Source organism: Gigantopelta aegis, chromosome 6 (genome assembly GCF_016097555.1).
Source record: "Gigantopelta aegis isolate Gae_Host chromosome 6, Gae_host_genome, whole genome shotgun sequence".
NCBI classification, from domain to species: Eukaryota; Metazoa; Mollusca; class Gastropoda; order Neomphalida; family Peltospiridae; genus Gigantopelta; species Gigantopelta aegis.
In genome coordinates this window covers 35,894,843-35,920,663 of record NC_054704.1, presented here as the reverse complement: position 1 = coordinate 35,920,663, position 25,821 = coordinate 35,894,843, and the positions used below count along the sequence as shown (strand labels likewise).

At 37.5% G+C, this 25,821-nt stretch overlaps 1 protein-coding gene across 3 annotated transcripts in view; it reads left to right on the top strand.

The window, feature by feature from the left end:
* LOC121373863 (grainyhead-like protein 1 homolog) overlaps positions 1–25,821 on the top strand; it is a 77,642-nt gene that overhangs the window by 32,485 nt on the left and 19,336 nt on the right. For 2 of the 3 annotated variants that reach the window (XM_041500639.1, XM_041500637.1), the window contains exons 2-10: positions 5,344–5,586; positions 8,076–8,214; positions 9,727–10,665; positions 11,984–12,126; positions 18,669–18,763; positions 19,071–19,138; positions 20,559–20,670; positions 21,310–21,407; positions 21,801–21,857. In XM_041500639.1, the coding sequence (XP_041356573.1) occupies positions 5,344–5,586; positions 8,076–8,214; positions 9,727–10,665; positions 11,984–12,126; positions 18,669–18,763; positions 19,071–19,138; positions 20,559–20,670; positions 21,310–21,407; positions 21,801–21,857 (1,894 nt within the window). Of the gene's footprint in view, positions 1–252; positions 848–5,343; positions 5,587–8,075; positions 8,215–9,726; positions 10,666–11,983; positions 12,127–18,668; positions 18,764–19,070; positions 19,139–20,558; positions 20,671–21,309; positions 21,408–21,800; positions 21,858–25,821 lie in introns of those variants that run through there. The other variant, XM_041500638.1, reaches the window with a different exon arrangement.

The following is a 25,821-nucleotide window of genomic DNA, read 5'->3' as shown; positions in this document are numbered from 1 at the left end:
GTGTCGTTAAACATCCATTCATTCAATCATCCAGTGTGCGTGCACTCTGAGTCTCCGACTGTGTCAAAGTGACCAACACAATCTGGACGACAATGAAAAAGTAACACCCACATATATTTCTAGCACTTTTGTTTTTCATGTAACTAACAAAATTAATAACCCGCAGTTTAGTGACATCAACAAAACAAAAGTAATAGACATGTATATTTCAGTTTGTTGTTTTATGTACAATCCCCATAGTATTAATAAGTCCAGAATTTTCGGGTCGGGTGTTTGTGTCTTTGAGGCAATCACGCAAAGCAAACTCCGCGGGCCTACCCAATTACCGCTGTTGCCGTCCTCTAGATCGCACGTACCGCCTATTATGAAATCCATAAAAACGTGGGCCTATTGTGCTGGCCTAAACGCATACACTGAAATGGATGAGACCCTGGGATTCATACAGCGATCTGACCCGTGCATTCATGTCTCTATGAGGTCTAGGGCACGCCGGTTTTTGTCTTCTTTTTTTCACTATCAATCCATATTTGCTGTTTGTGTTTGAGGTATAGGAAGCCAGCGTAGGTGTTTTTTCGTGTATGGCTGACATTCCAGCGTCGTCTCGCCTCTAGATATCGGGTGTGGAAACGTAACCGTTTGTGGCCAGCCCACCGTTTTCTTGGAGGGCATTGTCTCTAGGTGATACGAGTAACAAAATGTCTCGAGGTATCAGTCGGTGATCAAACCTACCTACTGGTACTGGTCATTGCACGCGTCTCCGTGAAAGGTGCAGCTGCGCTTGTTTGTGGCACTTCTGCTGCATTCGTGTTTACCGTGTCATGATGATGCTTGAGGATATCTTGTTTTGGTAACGTAGTTCTATTTATTTATTTTTATTTACTTTATTGCTTGTTTATTTGACTTTAAATATCTTCTCTTTTTTTTTCTCTTTTTTTTCTTTTCTTTTTCTTCTTTTTTTGGGAGTTTTTGTTGTTTTTTTTGTTTCTTTTTTATTGTTTGTATTTATTATTTTTATTTTATTTTATTTTTTAATTGTTTTATGTTTTTGTTTGTGTTGTTGTTATTTTTAGTTGAGTTGCTTTGCTACCAATTTTGTGTTGTGGAGAGGGCAAACTGAAGTAGTTAATTAATGTGAAATATTTGACTGCTTTTAATAACTGAATTTTGTAAAATAGTCGTAGGTAAATTATTTTATATTTTTAAAATTTGTTTTATTACGTTGAATACATAGCCGAATTTTCCTGTATATCCACTATTATTATTTTGATGGACATATCTCCGAGTGCACCCCTTCTTCTTCTTCTTCTTCTTCTTCTCCTTCTTCTTCTTCTTCTCCTTCTTCTCCTTCTCCCCCTCCTCCTCCTCCTCCTCCTCCTCCTTCTCCTCACTCTATCAGAAAAGGATGTATACTTTACATTTAGTTTTCGTTAAAACGTAGGTCTACGAGTTATGAAAACTAACACTAGGCGCGGATCCAGGGGAGGGTATTAGGGGTGTACACAAACCCCTCAGATTTCCAAATGTCCCAAAAAAATTCCAGTGTGTAGCAAATGAATACAATGGAGGACATGTAATGCATTCCTCGGCTTTGTGTTAGTTTGGGGCTATTGCCATACATAATGCATGAATATTGTAGATGCCATTTTTAACCCATCCCTCACTACACTAGATGCCATTTCTAAAGATTACACCCCCGTCCGTACAAACATTCTGCACCCGACCCTGTAATACTGCATTTAAAATAGAAAATTAGTAGTAGGCCGCATAGATATAATTTATATTTAATATTTTCACACACACTGAACTTAAGTATGCAGGTATATAAGATATCTATAAAAATGTATGAGGATATTAAATAATGGCTGTCTGGTAAACTGACATGAATGAGGTCACCCGTTTTATCTGTTTTTTGATGACAGTCTGTGCAGTAGACCGAGACGAAACCAAATTGTTTTTGACGACAGGTACAGACCGCGGGGGTAATAGGCCATAAAGAAGTTTAGAATATTTGCTAAATTAATTCATGACGGTGAAACATGTTATAAATAGCATTTGTTTTTAAAAATTATCTATGTAATAATTTTGATTTTAATTAATTTACGTATTAAAATTAAAATAAATACCATTAGACCTATCTATTCATCTCTTACATAAGCGTATGAGACAGGGGCGGTGGGTGGGGGGACAGCTCCCTTCCCCCCTCCCCCCCCCCCCCCCAGTGCTGGAGCAAATCATCAAATTTTGGCAAAAACGATAGAGAAATTCGTGAAAATTAGCTGACCTGAAATCTTTTCACCATATATTTCCATTATTCTACATACAATATTATTTGTAAAAATGCATATATAGTGATTCGTTTGCAACCCTATTTAGCTGTTTGGCAGTATTGCTAATACGAATAAATGTTGTCATCCAGATTCGGACATTTTTGTTGAATTCGGGCAAAAATTGGCCTGCCCTCCTACAAAAATGGGCTCTTGCGGCTTTACCCATCAGAGTTGGCGATGGGCATACTTATAGTACTTTGGTTTGTATTCAGTGCTTTTGAGTGTATGCAATCACATCAAACCTCACTAAGTGACATAATATGTAGCTAAAGTTGTCACATGCAGCCTTCAAGTCAACATTATATAGAAACCATGAATACAGAGGTCAATTCACATTTTGGTCGCCGATTTCAAACAAAACCAAAATTTAGGGTTACGCAATTTGAACAACGCGCACCAAAATATGAAGTGCCATACGTTAAAAACACATACATGTACACACATTTACTAAAAAAAAATGCGGATTAGGTATGAACAAAAGCAGGACTGGGCGAGTTTGTTACTGTGAGGTATCAAATAGCCTAAATTAGTACTTTCGGATATAACATACCGTAGTTGTCTTTGACTACCATAGTTACGCACTAAAAGTGTGGCACTGATTTTAGTAGCAACCTACACATATTTCAAGCACAATAGTAGCAGGTCTCCGATACAGGTTCAAATAACATCATATGAATTTGCCGTGCCGATAAAACCACACTTTATCACAAGTTCTGTCACACATTCCACAATAGGCAGGTATGTCGGTCTTTGGTGCTTTAAAGTTGGAAGCTCCACGAACTTTGACCCCGTGAGATAGCTCCATGCCATTAAGTAAGATGACATAGTAGGTGCTTGCTTCTGTATCTGAACAATGTTAGAAGGTAGCACTAGACCAAATCTCGGTACTTTCTAAATGTCATCCTATCATCCTGTTAAAGTTCATGCAGTCCATATTTATTACCAACAGAACCCATGTGTATGCTGGTACATGCATAGTTATTAGAGGCTGTTCCCATGGGTGACTTCAGAGAGTTGTGCAATAGCATGGGCACACTAAAGACTACAGTTAGAAGAGGTTGAAAGGAGATGGGGGTCTTTAAAATATTTTGACATGAAGATTAAGAGTCGGATATTGATAGCAAGAGAGTGATATTTGAGAAATATGGATGAAGTTGTGTCCATCGTCTAAGGATGTAATGCACCGTCTACTGCTCGGGTATCCAATGTCATTAGACAGTGGTGATCAACTTGGGCAATCTTATACCTGCATTCGTTTTGTTTGGTTTTATGCTTGTTTGGAGTTTTTTGTTGGGGGATTTTGGGGGGTCTTCAAATTGTATTATTATGTTTTTTTCAATTCTACATTACATTTGCGTATTAGGTTTGCCCTCGCGTCTTTAAGGCTTGGAAGGCAGGTGAATAAGAAATACAAGGTCAACAGTTGTTGAAACAAAATAAGCCACTTTGTTATTTTTCATTCGGTTTGTGTTACTGTTGATTAAACGATTTGTGTCCGTTTATTGTCAGACTTGGCAGGTGGATTGCGTAAATGTGTTAATGTCTTTTCTCATTCAGAGCAAGATAATAAATGTCGGTATAAAAGTCTTTAAACCCCGAGCGATTGCGTCTTTAGCTTAGCTTTGTACAAATAACAAAGTTTGATAACTTTGCCCAATCCTTTTGAATATAATATGCTTTATATGCGATAAAATGTTTTTAATAAAAAATAGGAAACCTGGCAGCTACATATTTCCACTAGCAGCAATGGATCTTTTAAATGCTCTTTTCCCACAGATATGACAGCACATACCACGGCTTTTGATATACCAGTCGTGTGGCACTGGTTGGGACGGGAAAAAAACATTCAGAGAATAGATCCATCGAAGGGATTAGATAATTGGACCCAAGCACCCGAGGTGAACGCCGCAACCGACTGAGCTAAATCCCCCCCCCCCCCCCCCCCCCCCATAGCAAATAGCAAAGTCATACAAGATTAAAACTGTCACATTCAGAAATCAATATGGGTAAGGATTTTAATGTACCATTATCATTAACCATGTGAGATTGTGGTATGGCGCAACGTCCGTCGTCCGTCTCATGGGCTTAACCAAGTGTTGTTACTTTTCGGGCCGATTCGAAATCCAAGATGACTGCCTGGACAGGAGGCACATTTTCCTACAGGGAAACTCTGCACAAACTATGCTGCAGCGGTTGAGGCTCTCATTCATGCTGCCAACATCATCAGCACCAGAGAGGAAAACTGCTAACAGGTTGTCTTTATGATAGATGCCCTTTCTGCCATCCGGGCTCTTGAAGACAGCAAGGTTGATAAACTTTCAGAAGCTCTACACCCTATCAGCAGTGTCGACCAAGTCGTACTGCAGTGGATCCGTACTCACTGTGGCATATCTAAAAATTAAAATGCAGATAGACTAGCAAACCTGGGTGCAGCTAAAGAACAGGAGGGTATCTGCGTAACATATGAAGGGATGTAAACTCATATTAAATCACTCTACAGATCTCCCAAACTAACTGATGGTTGTTTCCAACTAATTCGGCATGAACAGGTGATCATGTTCCGACTAAGGACTGGGCGCTACAGGTTGAAGCAGCACATGCATAAGAGGTTCCGGCTAGTACCCTCTCCCATGTGCTCCTGTGGAGAAGCAGAACAGACGACCGAACATGCCGTTCAAGACTGCAAACATCTACAGGGATACTACCTGAAACTGAGGGAGACTACCTGGACAACTACAACAACACTTCAGACAACTACAACAACACTCTTGAGAGGACACTATCATTCAAAGTCACAGCTGACCTCAATGATTCGAAACAGAGAATCGAGAATGCTATAAATATGTGTACCTGACAACTCTGGCATACTAGGTTTCTGAAGATAGGTTGTCAAATCTGTATATAGCATGACGGTGCTACCTACAATTTGTTTTTCAGCGAGGGGTACGCGCCTTTAACTCTGAAATTACATGTATTTATTGTGAACGTCTGCTTATTCATCTTCTTTTATTTCCAGGGAAAACTTTAAAGAGGAGAAAGACAATACAGCGACGAAAAATGCGATGGTTTCCCTGGCCGCGAGTGATAGGCCGCCGGATGACGTCAAGGCGTTTTTCGGCCACCCTCTCACTGCGGCCACGACGGCGATTAACGGAGCAGACGAGCATGCGTCGGCAGCGGCACTACTGCACGAGTACATCAACCTGCCCGCGATTGACAAGAGTGGGATGAAGATCATGGACAAGCTCGCTGATGCTCGGTGAGTGGCCGCAGTTTGACCATTGTCCAGTATGGTCTGAATTTACTGTTTGTTGATGCAGGGGCGCGTCTAGATGAGATCCCAGCGGGGGTTGGGTGAGCTATTGTTCAGTTTTATTAGCCAAACAAATGTCATTTCAAAGATTCGTCAGTTCTTAATTTCAGTGTGATGTTCTCCCTCGGATCATATTTAATGCGATAGCGGTGGATTTGTTTGTTTGTTTGTTTTTTGTTTTTTGTTTTTTTACATACGTCCTTTGCATGACATAGTAGTCAGTGTTATGGATAAATCTGCTGGGCTATGTCACTTCAGAGATACTAGTTGGATCTGCAGAGGTGAATCGAGATGAAATTCCATTGGAGGGAGGGGGTGGGGTTTTATTAAGCTTTATTTGCAAAATAAATGCCATTTCAAAAAATTGTGAATTCTTTATTTCAGTGACACCCTCTCTCGGATTATATATAATGAGATAGTGTTTTCTACGTCCTTTAAATGGCACTTAGTCAGCTTTCGATAAACCTGCTGGGCAATTTTACATCCACTTCCCTGCCCTCATTTTGTTGTTAGTGAACTTCTTTAGTTTCGTGAACAAAACAGTATTGCTGTCATTAATACCAGTGTATCTCCACCCACACGAAATTCAACTGTCGGTTACCTCTCCCCCTACCGTTATCGGATACTAGTACATGGGCGTGTAGATAGGAGACGCCCTACTCATATTTAAGTGAGTAATATAAAATTATTATTTTATTTTGGTGACGCCCAGTAAGAATGTCTGCACTTTTCCCCTATCATTTGCATAATATTTGATTTTGATTATACTGGTAACGTGATCAGCACTTTCAAGACATTAAATGTATAAATCTAATGACTTTTATATATTTTACTTTTCTAATCACCTACTTCCTATTTATTACATTCCAGTAGCAATATCTCAAACAACCAACCATTCAAACAATAATATAATTACACTGGGAAAATGTTTTACTCTCTCCTCTCCTCATATCCATATGAAGAGTCCACAATCCAAGTCATATTTTGATAAAATGGAGATTCTTTTCACTATCCAAATTTATCAGCTTTATGGTTTCATTGGGTACTTGTAAAACGAGTTAAAGTGTTATGTTGTTCTGCCAGTAAACAATCCATTCTCCTAGTCTTTATTGCTGAAAAACATATTCACTTTAAGGAAATAATTATCAATGTTCACAACACCAATTTGTAAATAAACACCATAATATATATTTTTTATTAAATCAACAACAATATTACATCATGTACATCAATAAAATCCTGCAACAGTGAAGTATGCAGTGTTGTTTATGTGACATGGTTCTGAACACATTTGGGCAGAGACAATCTTTCAAAATCATATTTCTCAAAACTGTCAAAATGTAACTTTGATCGTTTTGCCTGTGGACTCTTGAAATGTTTCTCTTCACAAATTCTAGCATCCGCTACTAATTCAGATTTTTACTTATTGGTGAACAATCTTTATCTTACTACAATCTAATTTCTATAAGCCCCGTACACACAGCAATATGAGTGCTTGGAATCGGTCAGTATAGTACTATAGTTACAACTAGTTGCGTAAGACTTGCGGCCCTGGATTACATACTGCATGTATTAGCTCACTATCTTGGTCATTTATGGTCTTGTTGTTCAACATTGTGTAATCGAACTCCAATAAAGATAACAGTATTCCCAAATGCATTATATTGGCCTTTTCTTTGATTTTCCCACTCGGGGATACGAAAATCATCCCAATCTACTTTGTGTAAAACATTCGTTGGTTGGTTTGTTGGTTTGCTGGTTGGTTGGTTGGTTGGTTTGTTAGTTGGTCTTATCGAGCGAGTATTCATTCATTCAAACCTTTGTTCATTGCTTCATCATTCATCCATTCATTCATTCGTTCATTCATCCATCCATCCATCCATCCATCCATCCATCATTCATTCATTCATTCATTCATTCATTCATTCATTCATTCTATTTCCCCAATAATTATATCATTTATATTTTTAATGTCAAAAATCATATTCATATACCTACCGATGTGTATTTTTTTGCTGGGGTGTCGTTAAACATTAATTCACTCATTCGTTCGTTCTATTTCCACAGTAATTATATAATTTATAGTTTTAATGTCAAATATCATATTCATTTACTTACCTTTGTTTGACACCCAATAGTCGATGTGTATTTTTTGTGCTGGGGTGTCGATAAAAATGTATTCATTCATTCATTCATTCTTCATTCATTCATCCATTCATTTATTCATTCATTCATTCATTCCATCTTTCCTTCATTCATTAATTCGTTTATTCATGCATTCATCCGTTCGTTCGTTCGTTCGTTCATTCGTTCATTCATTCATTCATTCATTCGTTCCATCTTCCTTCATTCATTCGTTTATTCATTCATTCATTCATTCATTCATTCATTCATTCATTCATTCATTCATCCATCCATTCTTTCTATTTCCCCAGGCCAGAACAGCGCCGGGAAGCCCTAGAGGGTATGCTGAACGCCGGAGCCGAGTACGTGCACATGTTGCTACAGAACGACATGGACAAATACCTCAACCTAGAGACTCACTCGCAGTCGAGAGAACTCAACCATAGACAGGTACGAGCACGACACTTACCTGCAGGCGTTGCCACACTATTCAGGCGGCGTAACATGCCGTAACATTCATCATTTGTGTTCGATTGGTCCCAATGGATTTGCAAGGTGTGAATAATGAGCACTTCACAGAAATACATTAAAACAATGTACGGCATTTGTTGAAAACGTCTGTGATTGTTTAGTTTAGGAATGTTTCGGCAAATAATATTATTAAATGTGAAAAACACATTCTAAAGGAACAAATAGGTGTGTAATTGTAAATTGCTAGTGCATATATAGATGTCATTGTAATATTTCTTAATAGGAAATCATGAAGATGAAGTGGTGAGGGTGGCTAAATTGTTAAGTTTCTTTCATTTGTACATAGAAAATACGCATTGATAATAAACTGTTGAAAGTTACAGGCAGTGTATAAGAACATTTGTTTCAACCTACAAGGGTACAAGGATATTAGCATAAATAACCAATGGGATTAAAGTATTTTTTACATGAAGGCGAGATAATATTATTAGTTCCAAGCAAGACAGAGCTACATCTATTTACTGTATGTCCCAGTGTAAAGGTGTGCCTCTAATACCCATTAACACACATGTAGGTTTGTTATTTGTCCCATACAAATGATAAACATATACAACGACGCAAATGCATACACACAAAGAGAGAGAGAGAGAGAGAGAGAGAGAGAGAGAGAGAGAGAGAGAGAGAGAGAGAGAGAGAGAGAGAGAGAGAGAGAGAGAGACGCACAAAAAATACAGAGAGAAAAAAAGATAGAGAGAGAGAGAGAAGAGAGAGAGAGAGAGAGAGAGAGAGAGAGAGAGAGAGGAGGAGAGAGAGAGAGAGAGAGAGAGAGAGAGAGAGAGAGAGAGAGAGAGAGAGTAAATACACACGCACAGACAGAGAGAGAGACACAGAGAGAGACGCACAAAAAATACAGAGAGAAAAGAATGAGAGAGAGAGAGAGAGAGAGAGAGAGAGAGAGAGAGACGGACACTCGTACGTACGCACATACATACAAACGTACATGCTGAGAGACATAACTTTAAACGGATTGTCTAATACAAAATTAATACACAACGACACATAGTCGTATCATTCGTACAGTATTAGTCCTCTCTGTATTAAGACGATCACTACATGGACAAGATAATGAAACATGATGTTTATGCCTTGGGCACAACAGCACACAAAACATTAATCGCCACAAGTTGTGTAAAACTATGTCGCAGTCATGCTTTAATAGATCGTTTTGTTTTATGAGTGCGGATGTTTCGTTCCGTTAGACTCGTTTGATTGCAATTTGGCGACTCCGTCCTCGACTCCCGGTTCGTAATATCAAAGTCTTGGGAGGTGTCATCTGACGTCTTAGATATAGCTGGTCCATATATCACACTATCATTGACCGCGCACCTTCTGCCGCCACTTGTTGTTGTTGTTGCTTTTTTTTCTTTTTACCTTTTTTATATTTACGTAGTTAATTTTCAGCTAAATGTGAATGCACTCTTGATTCCACAGGTGAAAGATAGCAACGACAGTGTGTTGGTTCAGATCCCGCAAGAAGTACTGAAGAAAATCAAAAGCGAATTGGAAGCGAAATCGTCCTGTTCCCATGCGTCGCCCGCTGCCGAATTACACAATGACGGAAAGCAAGGCATGATTAACAGTCAGGTAGCGAAGCTGGAGGCAACGTTTGAGAAAAATTCGTTTGAGCCGAAAGATCTAACGTTGAGAGATGGGCAGCAGCCGGCTAGCGACAAGGGCTCGCCTCAGCCGGCCTGTCCCCAACCAGGACAAGTCCATACATCTTCTCCCGCTGCCCAGGATGTTGCGCCGGATGCAAAAGGCAATGACATATCAAAGAAGGTCGTCCTGGCTCTTAACGAGAAGCTCAAGCAGCGCATGAACCAGAATGGACTGACGACATCACCTATTGCAGATGCAGAGCCACACTCGCCAGTCAGGGAATACGCGGAGGATAAGTCTAGCATGAACGGCAAGGTGCATACCTTTCCTGTCAAACAGGAGGGATTCCTCGACCAGCTGAACGGCGAACTTCCCCCACCTCCGTACGAAGCCGACACCAGGGTTGTGTCGGTACCCTTGACGTCTGGTATGCAGACCGCCATGTCCCCCAGCGGCATCGTCCAGTCTCCGCAGGGTCAGTACTTCCAGGTGCTTCAGCCGCTGCAAAGCATTGAACCCCTGCCTTCTATAAACAATGTGTATTACAATCAGAACTATGTGTACCCGAGTTCTCCGACGGTTGTGGGCAACATGGACCTTGAAAACAAACAAGGAGTCTCGATGGTGGAGCGCTATGTGCAACAGCAGTACACGTTTCAGAACCAGAACTTGCAGCAGTATGTGAATTCGAACGGATCAGAGAACTATGGGATGAAATCGCCGGACAGCGGCTATCAAGAACCATGTCTGTCGCCATCCAACGGAAATATGGTTAGTGTCAGTTGCGTCATATTTAGACTTGTAATGTTGTTGTTCTGTTGGGTGGTGATTAGGACCTTTTTTTGTTGCTTTGAAACAGAAAATATGATGATTGTATTTTATTTCAATTTATTTTATTTCCCTTTATTATTTCTTTACATTTATGCAAATCTCACCTTTGCTACTCATCTACTCATGTCCGTCCCATCCTTCTACAAAAATGTTTTTGTAAATAATTTTTGTTTGATTTAACGTAAGAAGAGAACTAAAAGTGTTTTGGAAATAACACACACAAAAAAACTATTTTTGTGTGTAATTTAGAAAACAATACACTCAGAAATAAATAGCTTGTAAGTAAACTCAATAGTATGAAAAAGGCATTCCCTGCGGGAAGGACTATAGTTTACTGTTATTTTTTGGGTGCAACTTTGGTGTTTACAAATATATATGTTTTTCAAAGATGTGAAGTATAGAAATATAAAAGCAGAGATATAATGTATCTGTATTGAAATTTTGATGGAATAGAATTATGAATGTTTGACAAAACGTTAGTGACATTTACAAAAATTAATATGTCTGGTCCAGACAGGTTAAACCAATAGATCAGGAAAATCCAGATTTACCAGCACTAAAACGGAAGCAATATTTCTCCTTTTTATGTCTCGTGATTAAAATAAATACTAATGTGTTTATAAATGTTTTGTCTAGCGTGTAGCTAAATAACTACTGCTATTTTTAAAACTGTATTTAACCTTTAATTATTTAGACAATCTTATATCAAAACGTATTTAACCAAATTAATTTGAAATGTTGAACGGCTGTACTGCAGAGAAATTTTATTTGAATATTTTATTTCAGTTATTTTATTTGTATAATACATGTATTTTAAAATGTGTATATGGTCATAATCGTTGTCGGTATTTCAGTAAATGATTTCTGCATGGTTCATTATCTTTAAGTCACACCAAAAATAAGCATTTAGTATAGTTTTGTTCTAATTCAACAACTGCTTCTTTGATAAATCCATGAAACGTATTAAATTAATTTATGTATTATTATTCAATATTGTTTAAAAATAGTTCTTTACTAAATCTTGAAACACATATCTCTTAGTTTGTTCGTCTGTCTTTTTGTTTGTGTGTTTATTTGTGTCTGTTTGTCTGTCTGTCTGTCTGTCTGTCTGTCTGTCTTTGTTACAATTGTTTAAATAAAGAACATATCGTTTGTAACTAAATATCACGCCTTGCAAAAGGCATCAATATTTTTTCCTGCATTTATATATTTTTCTTTATCTCTTTTAATTTTGTGTCATTTCTCATTCACATTTCAGTGTACAAAGGATTCCACTGGTCAGTTTAATACCGGTGTAAACAAAGAGAAAATTGGTTCGAAAAGAAGGAAATCGGTCACCTCGTTTTCTCGCCAAATTTCTAACCAGGAGAAGACGGGCCCGGGAGTGAACATACCAAAACTGTAAGTTGTTTCCATCTTATATATGTGCATACATTATCTAACTTGGTTTTCTCCAATACAACCGTTTCCCCACGACTGGTATATCAAAAGCCGCGATATGTGCTATCCTGTATGTGAGAAAGTGCATTTGCTGCTAATGGAAAAATGTAGAGGGTTTCTTCTAAGACAATGTGTCAGAAGTAACAAATGCTTGGCATCCAATCGCCTATGATTAATAAATCAATGTGCTCTAGTCCTGTAGTTAAACAAGACAAACTTTAATAAACAGGTAACTACTTAATAGTCTTCCAAAAATAATATATGGCAGTTCTGTCTGATGCTTATTAAAATATAAATGTCTATATTTTCATTTGTTAGTGCTCAGATATCCTCATGTCTTTAGAAGCTGAAAACAGTATCTTGGTGTGACCGTTTGGCGCGCAACTGTTAAAGTTTGTTTTTGTTTACTAGAGTACATTGATTCATTAACGATCAGCTACTGGTAGTCAAATATTTGGCAATTATACCACGTAGTCTTCAGAGGAAACCTATATTTGGCAATTATACCACGTAGTCTTCAGAGGAAACCTATTTTTGGCAATTATACCACGTAGTCTTCAGAGGAAACCTATATTTGGCAATTATAACACGTAGTCTTCAGAGGAAACCTATTTTTGGCAATTATACCACGTAGTCTTCAGAGGAAACCTATTTTTGGCAATTATACCACGTAGTCTTCAGAGGAAACCTATATTTGGCAATTATACCACGTAGTCTTCAGAGGAAACCTATTTTTGGCAATTATAACACGTGGTCTTCAGAGGAAACCTATTTTTGGCAATTATACCACGTGGTCTTCAGAGGAAACCTATATTTGGCAATTATAACACGTGGTCTTCAGAGGAAACCTATATTTGGCAATTATAACACGTGGTCTTCAGAGGAAACCTATATTTGGCAATTATAACACGTGGTCTTCAGAGGAAACCTATATTTGGCAATTATACTACGTGGTCTTCAGAGGAAACCTATTTTTGGCAATTATACTACGTGGTCTTCAGAGGAAACCTATATTTGGCAATTATAACACGTGGTCTTCAGAGGAAACCTATATTTGGCAATTATAACACGTGGTCTTCAGAGGAAACCTATATTTGGCAATTATAACACGTGGTCTTCAGAGGAAACCTATTTTTGGCAATTATACCACGTGGTCTTCAGAGGAAACCTATATTTGGCAATTATAACACGTGGTCTTCAGAGGAAACCTATATTTGGCAATTATAACACGTGGTCTTCAGAGGAAACCTATATTTGGCAATTATAACACGTGGTCTTCAGAGGAAACCTATATTTGGCAATTATACTACGTGGTCTTCAGAGGAACCTATTTTGGCAAATTATACTACGTGGTCTTCAGAGGAAACCTATATTTGGCAATTATAACACGTGGTCTTCAGAGGAAACCTATATTTGGCAATTATAACACGTGGTCTTCAGAGGAAACCTATTTTTGGCAATTATAACACGTGGTCTTCAGAGGAAACCTATATTTGGCAATTATACCACGTGGTCTTCAGAGGAAACCTATATTTGGCAATTATACCACGTGGTCTTCAGAGGAAACCTATTTTTGGCAATTATACCACGTGGTCTTCAGAGGAAACCTATATTTGGCAATTATACCACGTAGTCTTCAGAAGAAACCTATATTTCCATTAGCAGCAAAGATTATTTTATATGCACTTTCCCAGACAGGACTTACCACGGCCTTTGATATATCAGTCGCGGGGCACTGGTTTGACGCACGACAGACGCCTGGTGATACTTTAATTTGTGTAAGTGCCATTCAGAAATGCATTTTATTGAATTATCGATATATGTAAAAAAAAAATTATTAACAGTTCAGATCATGATGAATATAAATATTTACTCGTCTGTAGGTAATGTTTGAAAAAAGGTGTATTGAATTACGATTTTGTTTGTCGCAATTCTAAATATTTTATATTCTAATTACAATATCTGAAACAGCACTTCAGTTACGTTGTAATTTATTGATTGAGACATTCAATAATTTTGTGCTGTTTAATAAGATAGACAAGTCATTCGTTTATTCATTCTTCCATTCGTCCTTTTATTCTTTTCATTCTGCATTTCACAGTTCTGTATTGCTAATTCATTCTAACATCCATTCATTCATTCACTCATTGTTTCGTTAAAACATACATACATACATACATACATACATACATACATACATACATACATACATACATACATACATACATACATGCATGCATGCATGCATGCCTCAGTAGCTCAGAGCGCATCGTGGTTAGTCTGCAATTTGCGGGCGATTTGGTGCCACAGGTTCGAGTCCCAGTAACGGCATGGGACAATTTGTGAGGTCAGAAAGGATTTAATTATACCCTCTGCCAGTGCGTTAATATCTATGTATGTAACAGTCAACCTCGACATACAATATAGAGATAGTCATACATACATGTATACATACATACATACATACATACATACATACATACATACATAATAGATACATACATAAATACTGTCATCTATGTATACATCTTCTTTCATTAATTCATTTCATCGTTCGTGTATTCAATCGTTCATCCATTCAGTACAACCACTATGGATGTACCAATATTTCTATCCGAAATTAGACATTAAGCTTGTGTTTCCTTGAGTCAGCGAGTGACTTGCCATCTAGCGAACTGAAAGAGAATTGAAGCCAAGTAGCATTCTTTGGCTTACAGAATACAATTGATGGCTTATTGACAGGAGATCTCACTTATTGCGATTTCGGCGTGATCCGATTTACATTGTCAGCTGAAATTCCTTGGGATTAGGCCAGAACTCACAACATCTTGATGGCGCGGATTGCCCACTGGTCAGAGCCGTCTGCACTGATGACTTAATCCATCCATCTTGGACTGTCCACTCACATGTCCAGAAGACTAGAGACACGGTGATGATTAGCGGACATTCGTTCTGGCTTGTTTCCCCGGGATAGCTCGATGATGGATGACCTTTTCGGTGGCGGTCACCGCGTCTTGTTTACCGTCTTATCATAACGAGAACTGGCCGAGCGGCAGTGTAGTCCTCCGAAATTACACGACTCCAATGCCAGGTTTACATGGCTGGTCCTTGCTGTGCTGTAGTGTAACGCAGTGTGTTAGATGTACAGTTTGCTGTGCATTTGGTTAGAGTGTCAGTGGTCTAGTAGGGTTGTTATATAGATGGGTAATTAATGGTACAAATTTTTGAAATGGGATGAAGATTAGTGGACAAGAGTGCCAACATAAGATCAAATAGATTCAATGGAGTAACTGGGTTATTTTTCATTTAGGAATCTATAATTAGTATTTTAATGGGTGACCAAATATGTCTTGTAAATGCTAATAAAAGATCCCTTACTGCTAATCAGTGACGCAAATGAATCCAGTTTTGTTTCTTGGTAGAGGTGCATGTACATTCCAGCAGTGTCACAATGTAATAAAACGTTTAGCATTACCGTTACCATTTGTTATTAATAACCTCGATAGAACTCGGTACGTTCAGTGACCTGTGTCCTATGACCTAGCTGCCGCTGCCACCGCCACCACCACCGCTGCCACTACAATAGCAGAAATATTAAGTACAAGATCTTCCCAAGTGTTTGGTTGATTGAGTTTTCAAAGAATTGGCTGCCTACAGCTTCGCGTGAATGGGTTTATTATTTATACAGTGTCCGGCAGAGTCAAAAGCCTTGAATGTATTAATTCACAAGCGCTGGACAAAGGGGCCACGCTACATTAGTCATCTGGGAATGCGTTTTCTAAAAACTTTGTGTGGGTATTTTCTGATATATAGGTTCATGTGATGAGTGCTTCAATGGAGTTAAGAGGGGAGATTGTCGTTATGAATATTTTGCATGTTTGTTCAGCTAGACTCACGTCGGCCTTTACGGTCTGATGGAGTTCTGATTTTTAAGCTTCATGTATTCAGGGCAACAAGTGTTTGGCAATAAATCTGTAGGAGAAATGATTTCATGGTAGGTGTTGGGGTGAGAGACAACGTTCTTTCACTCTAGACACCCATAAAATGTAATTAAATTGGAATTATTTCCTTTATGAAAACATACCTTCCGCGGATTCATAAACATAAAAGTTGTTTCCAACCCCACCACCACCACCACTACCACCGCCACCATCACACCATCGTCACCACCACTACGCCACCACCAACGACAACAACAACAACCACCCTTACACGTGATCATTTGTGAAATGGTCACAATAGAAGTACAATCGCCCTTGATGTGATCTATATATTGGGGTTAATACAATTCCATGTCATTAAACAAGCATTCTTTTTCACTTCATTTGTTCTTGGTTATTTTGTTAGGCATTTAAACGAATTGTTTCATTTTATATGGCCATTGTTTTTTGACAATAGGGCTAAAATGGAAACGGAAATATTCGTTTCATAATGATTTTGATGGGTTTTTTGTTTGGTTGTTTGTTTGGGTTTTTTAGTTGGGTTTTTTTTTGGGGGGGGGGGGGGTGGGGTGGGGGCGGGGGGTACCACTTACAATAGCTGGGTATCTTAATATGATGTCTATGAATATTGGCAAGCTGCATGAAAAGCCTGATTTGATGTTTGCGGGTATCTTGGTATGGTGTCTTTGAATATCGGCAAAGTGCATGAAAAGCCTGATTTGATGTTTGCGGGTATCTTGGTATGGTCTCTTTGAATATCGGCAAATTGCCTGAAAATATTTCTCTTTGAACTCCATATCTAACTCGTCACATTCAAATGACTGCTTATACTATGAGCGACTTGCGAAAATTAAAGCTTAAGAAATAAAACGTTTAACCTGTTTTAACGTACTGACCTTTTATTTGGTTAAATAAAGCTGCACACTTTATTATTAATGCTTTAACTGTTTATCCAATTCAAACAAACATCACAAAAAAAAAAATACAATTTACAATTCGTGTTAATATATTTTACCACAAATCAGGTTATAAATTGATAACGCATTGAGCGGACATCCACTCCTTTATTCCATTCATAAATAATTATAGAGAAAGCAATGAAAGTGCTGTGAACTACTTACTAGAATATTAAAATGCCTTTATTACTGAGAAGGCTTTGTGTCTACTATATTCCACAATAAATCATATTAGTTAGCCTCTTTTTCACGCCAGGGTAAATACGTTACGTTCCGCTTTATCGGATTGTGTGACTGAAGACCAGTCTACCAACAGTGGCCTAGTTTTTAAATTTCGGCCACGGGATAACATCTTTATGGTTTCTTACAATTCATTCCATTAACTGTAAAGAAATAAAAGAAACGTGGTCAGTACACTTGTCATATGCTAGAAAATACTCAGTAAACTATAAATGTCACGGTTGATGTCTCACTGAGTTGATTAGTGTGTGTAGTGTACCGAACGAGAATTAAGCTTCTGGTTTCTTAACGCCTTGTGCTTATAATACAATTTCAGACAATATCACTGGTGTCATCTTCATACTTTATACTTCACACAACTTTTAAATCTCAAATAATCACCTAGAATCCAGTGGAATTGGGGCGGGACATAGCTCAATGATAAAGTTATTGGTAAAGATCGAGCGTTATCAAAGGTCATGGTATGTACTGTCCTGTCTATGGGAAAGTGCATATAAAAGATCCCTTGCTGTTTTATCGGAAAACATATCCTATATGGCAGCAGTGGGTTGTCTCTATTTATTTATATCGACCAAATGTCGAAGTACATATAACTATGTTTTAAACACGAAGGAAGGAAGGAAATGTTTTATTTAACGACGCACTCAACACATTTTATTTACGGTTATATGGCGTCGGGTTTAAACACGAAATAACCGTAGTATAAAATGTCTAGCGGTATCGGTAAACTAACATTCCTTTCCTTTCCAGTGCGTATTATAATGCTGACTGTATCATAAACTAGTCTTGCCATTTGTCACGCCACATATAAGATACTTTTTGAAATGAAGATTTCCCCAGTGTAACATAAAAACATTGAATAATAAAAAACAGATATTGATTTTACAAATCATACATCACTTTGTAGAGACTATTCTAAGTCATTGAACATATTTTCTACCAATATAACTTTTTCAATTACTAAAATTACAACATATTTACATATTCGTGCGCAGAATATGAATATCTGTATGTTCAATGCACTTCTGGAAATTCTAATGTTTGAATTAACACAATGTGACTTTTATTATACAATAATTTCGTATCTAAAAATGTATTTTGTACCCGTCAAACAAAACGTATTTATTGATTGAATGCTTTTTTTCTTTTTTTTTTTTCTTTTTAAAGATTTTATACTTGAATATAATCCACAGATTAATCCACCTTCTCCTTTAATGCATGGATAATCACTTAAAAACACTTACAAGCAATGTATTATAGTTATCGCTAATCACCATCATCATCATCATCATCAGTATCATTTTCAGTATCATCATCATCGTCATCATTTTTTAATGTATTTTTATTTATTTATTTATTATTACAGAGAGGTAGAAACAACTGGTTACCGATATTTTCTCGAGTCTCCAACTTCTGGGACACAGCGTATTGAAGAGGACAGAATGACATACTTGAACAAAGGTAAACATAACAATTATCTTTGTTCCTTCAAAAGTAAAACAATAAAATCATTTCCCCCCTCAACTCTATACTATACAATACTAAAGTATAATATATAACATTTATCACATCTTCAATTTACCCGTGCTCAGTGTTTTTGTTGGTTTGTTTTCTTGTTTGTTCTGTCTTATATTTACTCGTGTTTATCAAATGGTTATTAATTAGTATTTAGGTTTAGATTTTATTATTCGAACTACTTCAAAGCTTGATTCTTAAAAAAAAGGTAATTTGCTGTCGTTTATTGCATTATTTTCTTTCTTTCTTTTAGGTCAATATTATGGTCTCACTTTAGAATTCGACAAGAAATTCAGATTACCGAAGAGTTCTTGTGTAAAGGTAAATATAATTTATAGCCTTCTTGTTACTTTGTTACTGTACTGACTGTACTGTACTGTATTCACTGTGCAGTTCAGTATTTTACTGAACAGTACTGTACCTTAGGATCGATCCCCGTCGGTGGGCCCATTTGGTTATTTCCCGTTCCAGCCAGTGCACCATGACTGGTATAATATCAAAGGCTGTGGTGTGTGATATCTTGTCTGTGGGATGGTGCAAATAAAATGTCTCTTGCTACTAAAATGGAAAAATGTAGTAGGTTTCCTCTCTAAAATTGTCAAAATTACCAAATGTTTGCCTCCAATAACCGGTGATTAATAAATCGGTGTGTTTTAGTAATGTCGTTAAACAAAACAAAATAAACGTTAGTGAGTTATATGTACCATACTGTAAAATAGTGTATTTTTAATCATCGCCTACCCATATTCTCTCCTATAATCATCTGAATAATGTTATTTAGCAGCAGCAACTCACCGCCCACTTTAAAAAAAAAAACATCACTAGTTTCAAAATATTTAAATTGCTGTTAGGAGTTATTTAAATGAGTAACTCGTGTCATGGTGTTCTTGTCTATAAATACCCGGTAAAATTATTTGTAAAAAGTACTTGTCTCTTTTTCAATTCCTTTCAACCTATGTCTTTATTCATTTGTGTTAAATTCCGGGATATGAAAACTATTTCACAACAGAGCAAATACGCAGGTTATTATGAGTAGTTACCCCAGCTGTCAAGAATAAACAGATGTATCGTGCTGTGATGTTGATCTTCATAACCGAGCAAACCGGGTGAGCCAGCGCGCCAACAGTACCGGTAATGGACGACTTTGTGTTGATGTCACGGACAATGTGGAACCCGGATTAGAGCTGACCTCCACCCTCAGTTCAGGGGACACGCCCAACATGGACACCTTTGTTGACATTTCATCTATTTCGTTAAATATTTGTTTTGATCATTCGAAAAGAAATCTTTTCAGACGATATGCTTGGTCATGAATGTTTGTTGGCAGTAGCAAACCGTTTCTGCGGAATTAGGTCGATAACGATATCATATAGGTCATGCTTATTAGTCTTAAACACGTAATCCAGTAAATAAATAATGACAAAAACAAGAATTGTCTGCTGTGTTGAGAATTGTATTCAGTGAACATTTGTTATATTTCTGTTTATGCCTGTTCATTTAGAATTTAGCTTTACGGTAAACGGCCCGTGATATGTAGTCAAATAGATCAACGTGCGGGGGTCGGGGGGAGGGAGGAGATTGGGTTTTCCAGTTCCAACCAAATTATTTGAAATACGTCTTGTTTCCTGTAAGCCTAAGTATTACGTCTATCGTCTCACTCTAGACCAAGTGTTTTGCTTACCATACTAGTATTTTAAAATGTGCTGGGGTGTCGTTAAACAAGCATTCCTTTCCTTTCCAGTCTATAATTCTGCTTGCGTTTCGGGAAGAGAAGTCTAAAGAGGAGGAGAGTAAAGCGTGGGATTTCTGGCACAGTCGCCAGCACAGCTATAAACAGCGAATACTCGATATAGGTGAGTGAGAAATGCGTTTTGTCTGTCCACATGTAACAACCATTCTCATAGGGCGGGACGTAGCCCAGTGGTAGGGCGCTCGCTTGATGCGCTGTCGGTTTGGGATCGATCTGCGTCGGTGAGCCCGTTGGGTTGTTTCTCGTTCCAGCCAGTGCACCACGACTGGTATATCAAAGGCCGTGGTGTGTTTTATCCTGTCTGTGGGATGGTGCATATAAAAGATGTAGCGTGTTACCTCTCTAAGATTGTGTCAAAATTACCAAATGATTGACATCCAATAGCCGATGATTAATAAATCAATGTGCTCTAGTGGTGTCGTTAAACAAGACAAACTTTTTAAAAAACTAATGTCTTTGTGAATTGCGTCTAATGCACCTGTCTGTCTGTCTTTCTGTTTGTCGTTTCTGTCTGTCTCTCTCTCTCTCTCTCTCTCTCTTCTCTCTCTCTCTCTCTCTCTCTCTCTATCCCCCTGTGTTTCTCCGTCTGTCAAAACGTATGTCTTATTATTACCAAACCTCAATCTCTTCTACACCTTTGGTCACTTCAAATTCCACCTAGTATTTATTAAGATCACTGAAATTGTCTGCAAACGTGCGTATCTAAGACAGTAAGTATGTGTGACATGTTTTCACGTTGTAGACACAAAGAATAGTCAAGGCGTGTTGCCAAACTCCATTGATGAGCTAGCGTCCAATGCCGTGGTCGTCAGATGGAATCCCAGAGAATCTGCTGTCAAGGTACGAGAGACTGGTCTTGAATTTTAGGAGTTAAATTTATAGCATTAAGTTCTATTAATGAATAAAATTCATCATTGTTCATTCATAAATGTATTACTTGATAAAAGACTCAAGATAGCGCAGTTTTCAACATAATATATGTGATCAACAAAACGCGAACGCTCTTTTCAGACTAATAATAGTTTTGAGCTACTTCAGATTATTATCTGAATGACCCATAACATGGGAAGTGTAAACATAAATGTTCCATATAAGAAACATAATTATTCCTGTTTAAAAAAAAATATTATATTAGACGAAAGCTGTTCGTAGTGTTAAAAACCGGATCCTGTGTTGTTAATGTGCATAATATATCGTAATAGTATGTACAGCAATATGTACTATATTTTGCAGGTTAATATTGCCGTGCACTGCCTTAGTACCGATTTCAGTAATCAGAAAGGTGTCAAGGTAAGTCTTTTAAAGATAATATCAATTGTGTTGATGATTTTGTTGCAGTTGTTGCTGTTGGTTTAGTGTCAGTAAAGTAGCTGACTAAGATTAAAAAAGAAGCTCCAATTATACGTTGCCTAGCAACAAATCAATCTTTTGTTTAATAAACGTTATTCTTATTTTTCGTCAGCATTTATTTATGAAAGTAGCATATGTCTCATAATTATAAAACCATATATTATCCTTTCATTAGTGTACAACTGTCATTCCAAGGAATTAGTGTATTAGTGATTAGTATGTCAAATATTTGTCATCAGCGAACTCGAAAATGATCAATGTAAAAGTATTTAAAGGGACATTCCTGAGTTTGCTGCAATGTTTAAAATGTTATCGACTAACAGAGACTTTTTAACGATTGTAATTAAATATCAAATATATTTTTCTGCATACAATATTAGTGACTATATTAATCATGTTTCTGATCGTTCTAATATTTGTACTGGGTTAAATTCCATTTTATTTCCTAAAATATATTTGATATTCTAAACAAGAAAATATATTTAATGTGTAAGTTTAATCGTAGAAATATTTTATTAGTCGGAAACATCTTACACTGCAGAAAACTCAGGAATGTCCCTTTAATGTCAAACATAGGATTGTTCTTGTATTAGAAAGAAAGAAGTGTTTTATTTAACGAAGCACTCAGCACATTTTATTTACGGTTATATGGCGTCAGACATATGATTAAGAACCACACAGATATTGAGAGAGGAAACCCGCTGTCACCACTTCAGTGGCTACTCTTTTCGATTAGCAGCAAGGGATCTTTTATATGCACCATCCCACAGACAGGATAGAACGTACCACGGCTTTGTTACACCAGTTGTGGAGCACTGGCTGCAACGAAAATAGCTCAATGGGTTCATCGACGGGGATCGATCCTAGACCGACCACGCATCAAGCGAACGCTTTACCACTGGGCGAACTCTCACTCCAAGTGCATGGACACTGGAAGCTTAAATTAGTCTGTGGTATAATAAAAAGCAATCAACAGTGATGTTCTATGAAATTGGGGATTGCCGGTAAAAGCGTTTTAAAAATCATTTAGCGTGTCATGTGAGCCCTACCTTTACGTAAGGCAATACTATCTTTAGATGTGGAATGCGTGAGCGGGTTGTTACATTATTTACATCAGATTTAGTACAAAATGCATCGTCAACAAAGTCCAGTAACAATTCCGGTAGCTATACGACCCGACGGTTTCAAAGGTGCAGCTCAGCCACAAATCACTGATGACAATGTCGGTTGTCTGTGTTTGCTTGCCACCTTGGATGATTTATTGAAATGTAAATCTGACAGAATTCAAATAAGGCGATCTACAGATTACAACAAAGAAACGTGGTTGTGTTTTCGGTTGTCTAGCGAAGATCTAGGACATACAGCAGACTGCTTTGATGTGTTTGCTGCGCCTTTTCCCGTCGGGATGTCTTTCTTAATATAAACCTTGTGAAAAATAATTTTAAAGGTTTTTGAATAATGATACACAAATTATACTAAAAAGGTCGTCATTGTCATAAACCGAAGAGCCATTTTTGTTTAGTTCTTTTTCGGGTATCGTTAAACAATTTTTGACTGTTATGTCATTGAATTTGACTTTTTATTAGCTGTAAATTTCTGTTGTTTAGTTTTAGGTTTCAGGGTCGTTTCTGTGCACTTAACAGACAGGGTTTCGAAGCCTAGTTACATTAATACCATTCTTTAATTTCTGTATACTATGTGGTCCTTTGCCTTTAAACCGAGGGTTGGGCAGTACCAGTCTCAACTACAGTTAATTAAGTATATGTATTAAGTTTTATGGATTGGTCATGAGGTTACTGTCAAATGACATTTCATTCAATGCATTAGGTCCTAATCCTGTTATTATACACTTTTGTATTTTGTGGGGGGTTTTCAAACATAAGAGTTAGGCATGGGTTTTGTTTTTAAAGACAGAAAGGACCTATCAGACATTTTGCAAACATAAAGATTAGGCAGTGTTTTTCAACACCTACCCATTGAGCCCTTAAGAACTGGCTCTGGGTTAGAGCCGGTACTGGGCTGCGAACCCTGTACCTCCCAGCCTGTAGTCTGATGGCTTAACCACTGCGCCACCGATGCCGATGATCACTCTTATCTAACCAACTCTAATCTAGTCTGGAGCTCAGCGTCTCTATGAAGAAAAAAATTGTCATAATCAGCGTTGTTTCGAGATGGTGTAGTACTAGCGATCAACGTCCTACGAATTCGTCCTCGTGTACCTGTCTGCTATAACCTTGAGGTTTATATTGGTAACGAAAACACCCTTTATTCATAGAGTTACGTTTTCATTGCCCTTATTGCTCCGCTGCTCTTTTGTAATTACCCCCACAGTTGAAAGAGATCAACATGAATGAAGTGTTCTCATTTAATAAATATGTTTCTTTTTACGAGGGCGTCGACGGGTCCTGGCCTGATGTCAGAGATCTTTTTGAACTAACTGACTTAAGAGTCGAATCCATTCAAACTTGTGTTAAGCTGATACTTAAGTTCGTCGCTTAATACAAGTTACTTCTAGTATGTATACCGGCCTCAGTGGCGTCGTGGTTAGGTCATCGGTCTACAGGCTGGTAGGTACTGGGTTCGGATCCCAGACGAGGCATGGGATTTTTAATCCAGATACCGACTCCAAACCCTGAGCGAGTGCTCCGCAAGGCTCAATGCGTAGGTGTAAACCACTTGCACTGACCAGTGATCCATAACTGTTCAACGTGGTTTGTGCTATCCTGCCTGTGGGAAACGCAAATAAAAGATCCCTTGCTGCCTGTCGTAAAAGAGTAGCCTATGTAGCGACAGCGGATTTCCTCTAAAAAAAAGTGTCAGAATGACCATATGTTTGCCGTCCAATAGCCGATGATAAAAAAAAAAAAATCAATGTGCTCTAGTGGCGTCGTTAAATAAAACAAACTTTACTCTTTTTTTCTAGTATGTACTGACAGACCATATGAGACAATATTAACACGGTTTGAATAGACAGGTGATTGTTAAATAAAGATTTGCCTGTATATATGGGTCATGTAAGTAAAGCTATTCAACAAAACGATTAGGAATTCGAAGTAGTGATCTCCCTTCAAATCTGACTAAAATAAGTTGACAGTATTAAGATTAAGGAGACTGCCCGTGTGTGATGCCAATATAACATGTTATCGACTAGTTGACTCTTTCAACAACTAAAAGTACATAAATCGAATACAATGGGTTTTTTTTATACTTTTTCCTTAACAACTACAAACAGTAGCATGCCAAGAAACACATTGTGTATTCAGACACTAATGTTTTAAACAAGAAAATATATTTAATATGTACCGTATATTTAGTTATTACAACGACTGCGCTAAACGATAAGTTAACACTGGCATAAAACTCGTAACAACGTCTTTAAGAAACTTTTTCTTAGAGAACCAAAACAATAAAATAATATCACGGTTCTTTCTATCATTATTTCTGGAATTCCTTTTACGATATTTCTCCAATGTTATAATGTGTCCACGACAGATGTGCATGAACATTAAAAATACCAATGCACTGTGCGATATTTATAGATCAGCTGTGGAAGTATAGAAAATGTTTTTTAGAGAACTTTCAATAAAGTGATAAAGTTTCTTGTTATTGTTTCTGGAATTCCTCTTACAATATTTCTCTAATCTGATAATGTGTCCACAACAGATATGCATGAACATTACGAGTGCTAGTACACTGTGTGATATTTATAGATCATCTGTGGAAGTACTCGTGTATTAATATTAATGACAGTGAACGCATAGAAAGTGTTTCTTAGAGAAGTTTCAATAAAAATGATAATATCGGTGTTTTTTCTGTAATTATTTCTGGAATTCGTTTTACGATATTTCTTTACTCTAGTAATGAGTCCACGATAACCGTGCGTGGACATTAAGTGTACTAGTGC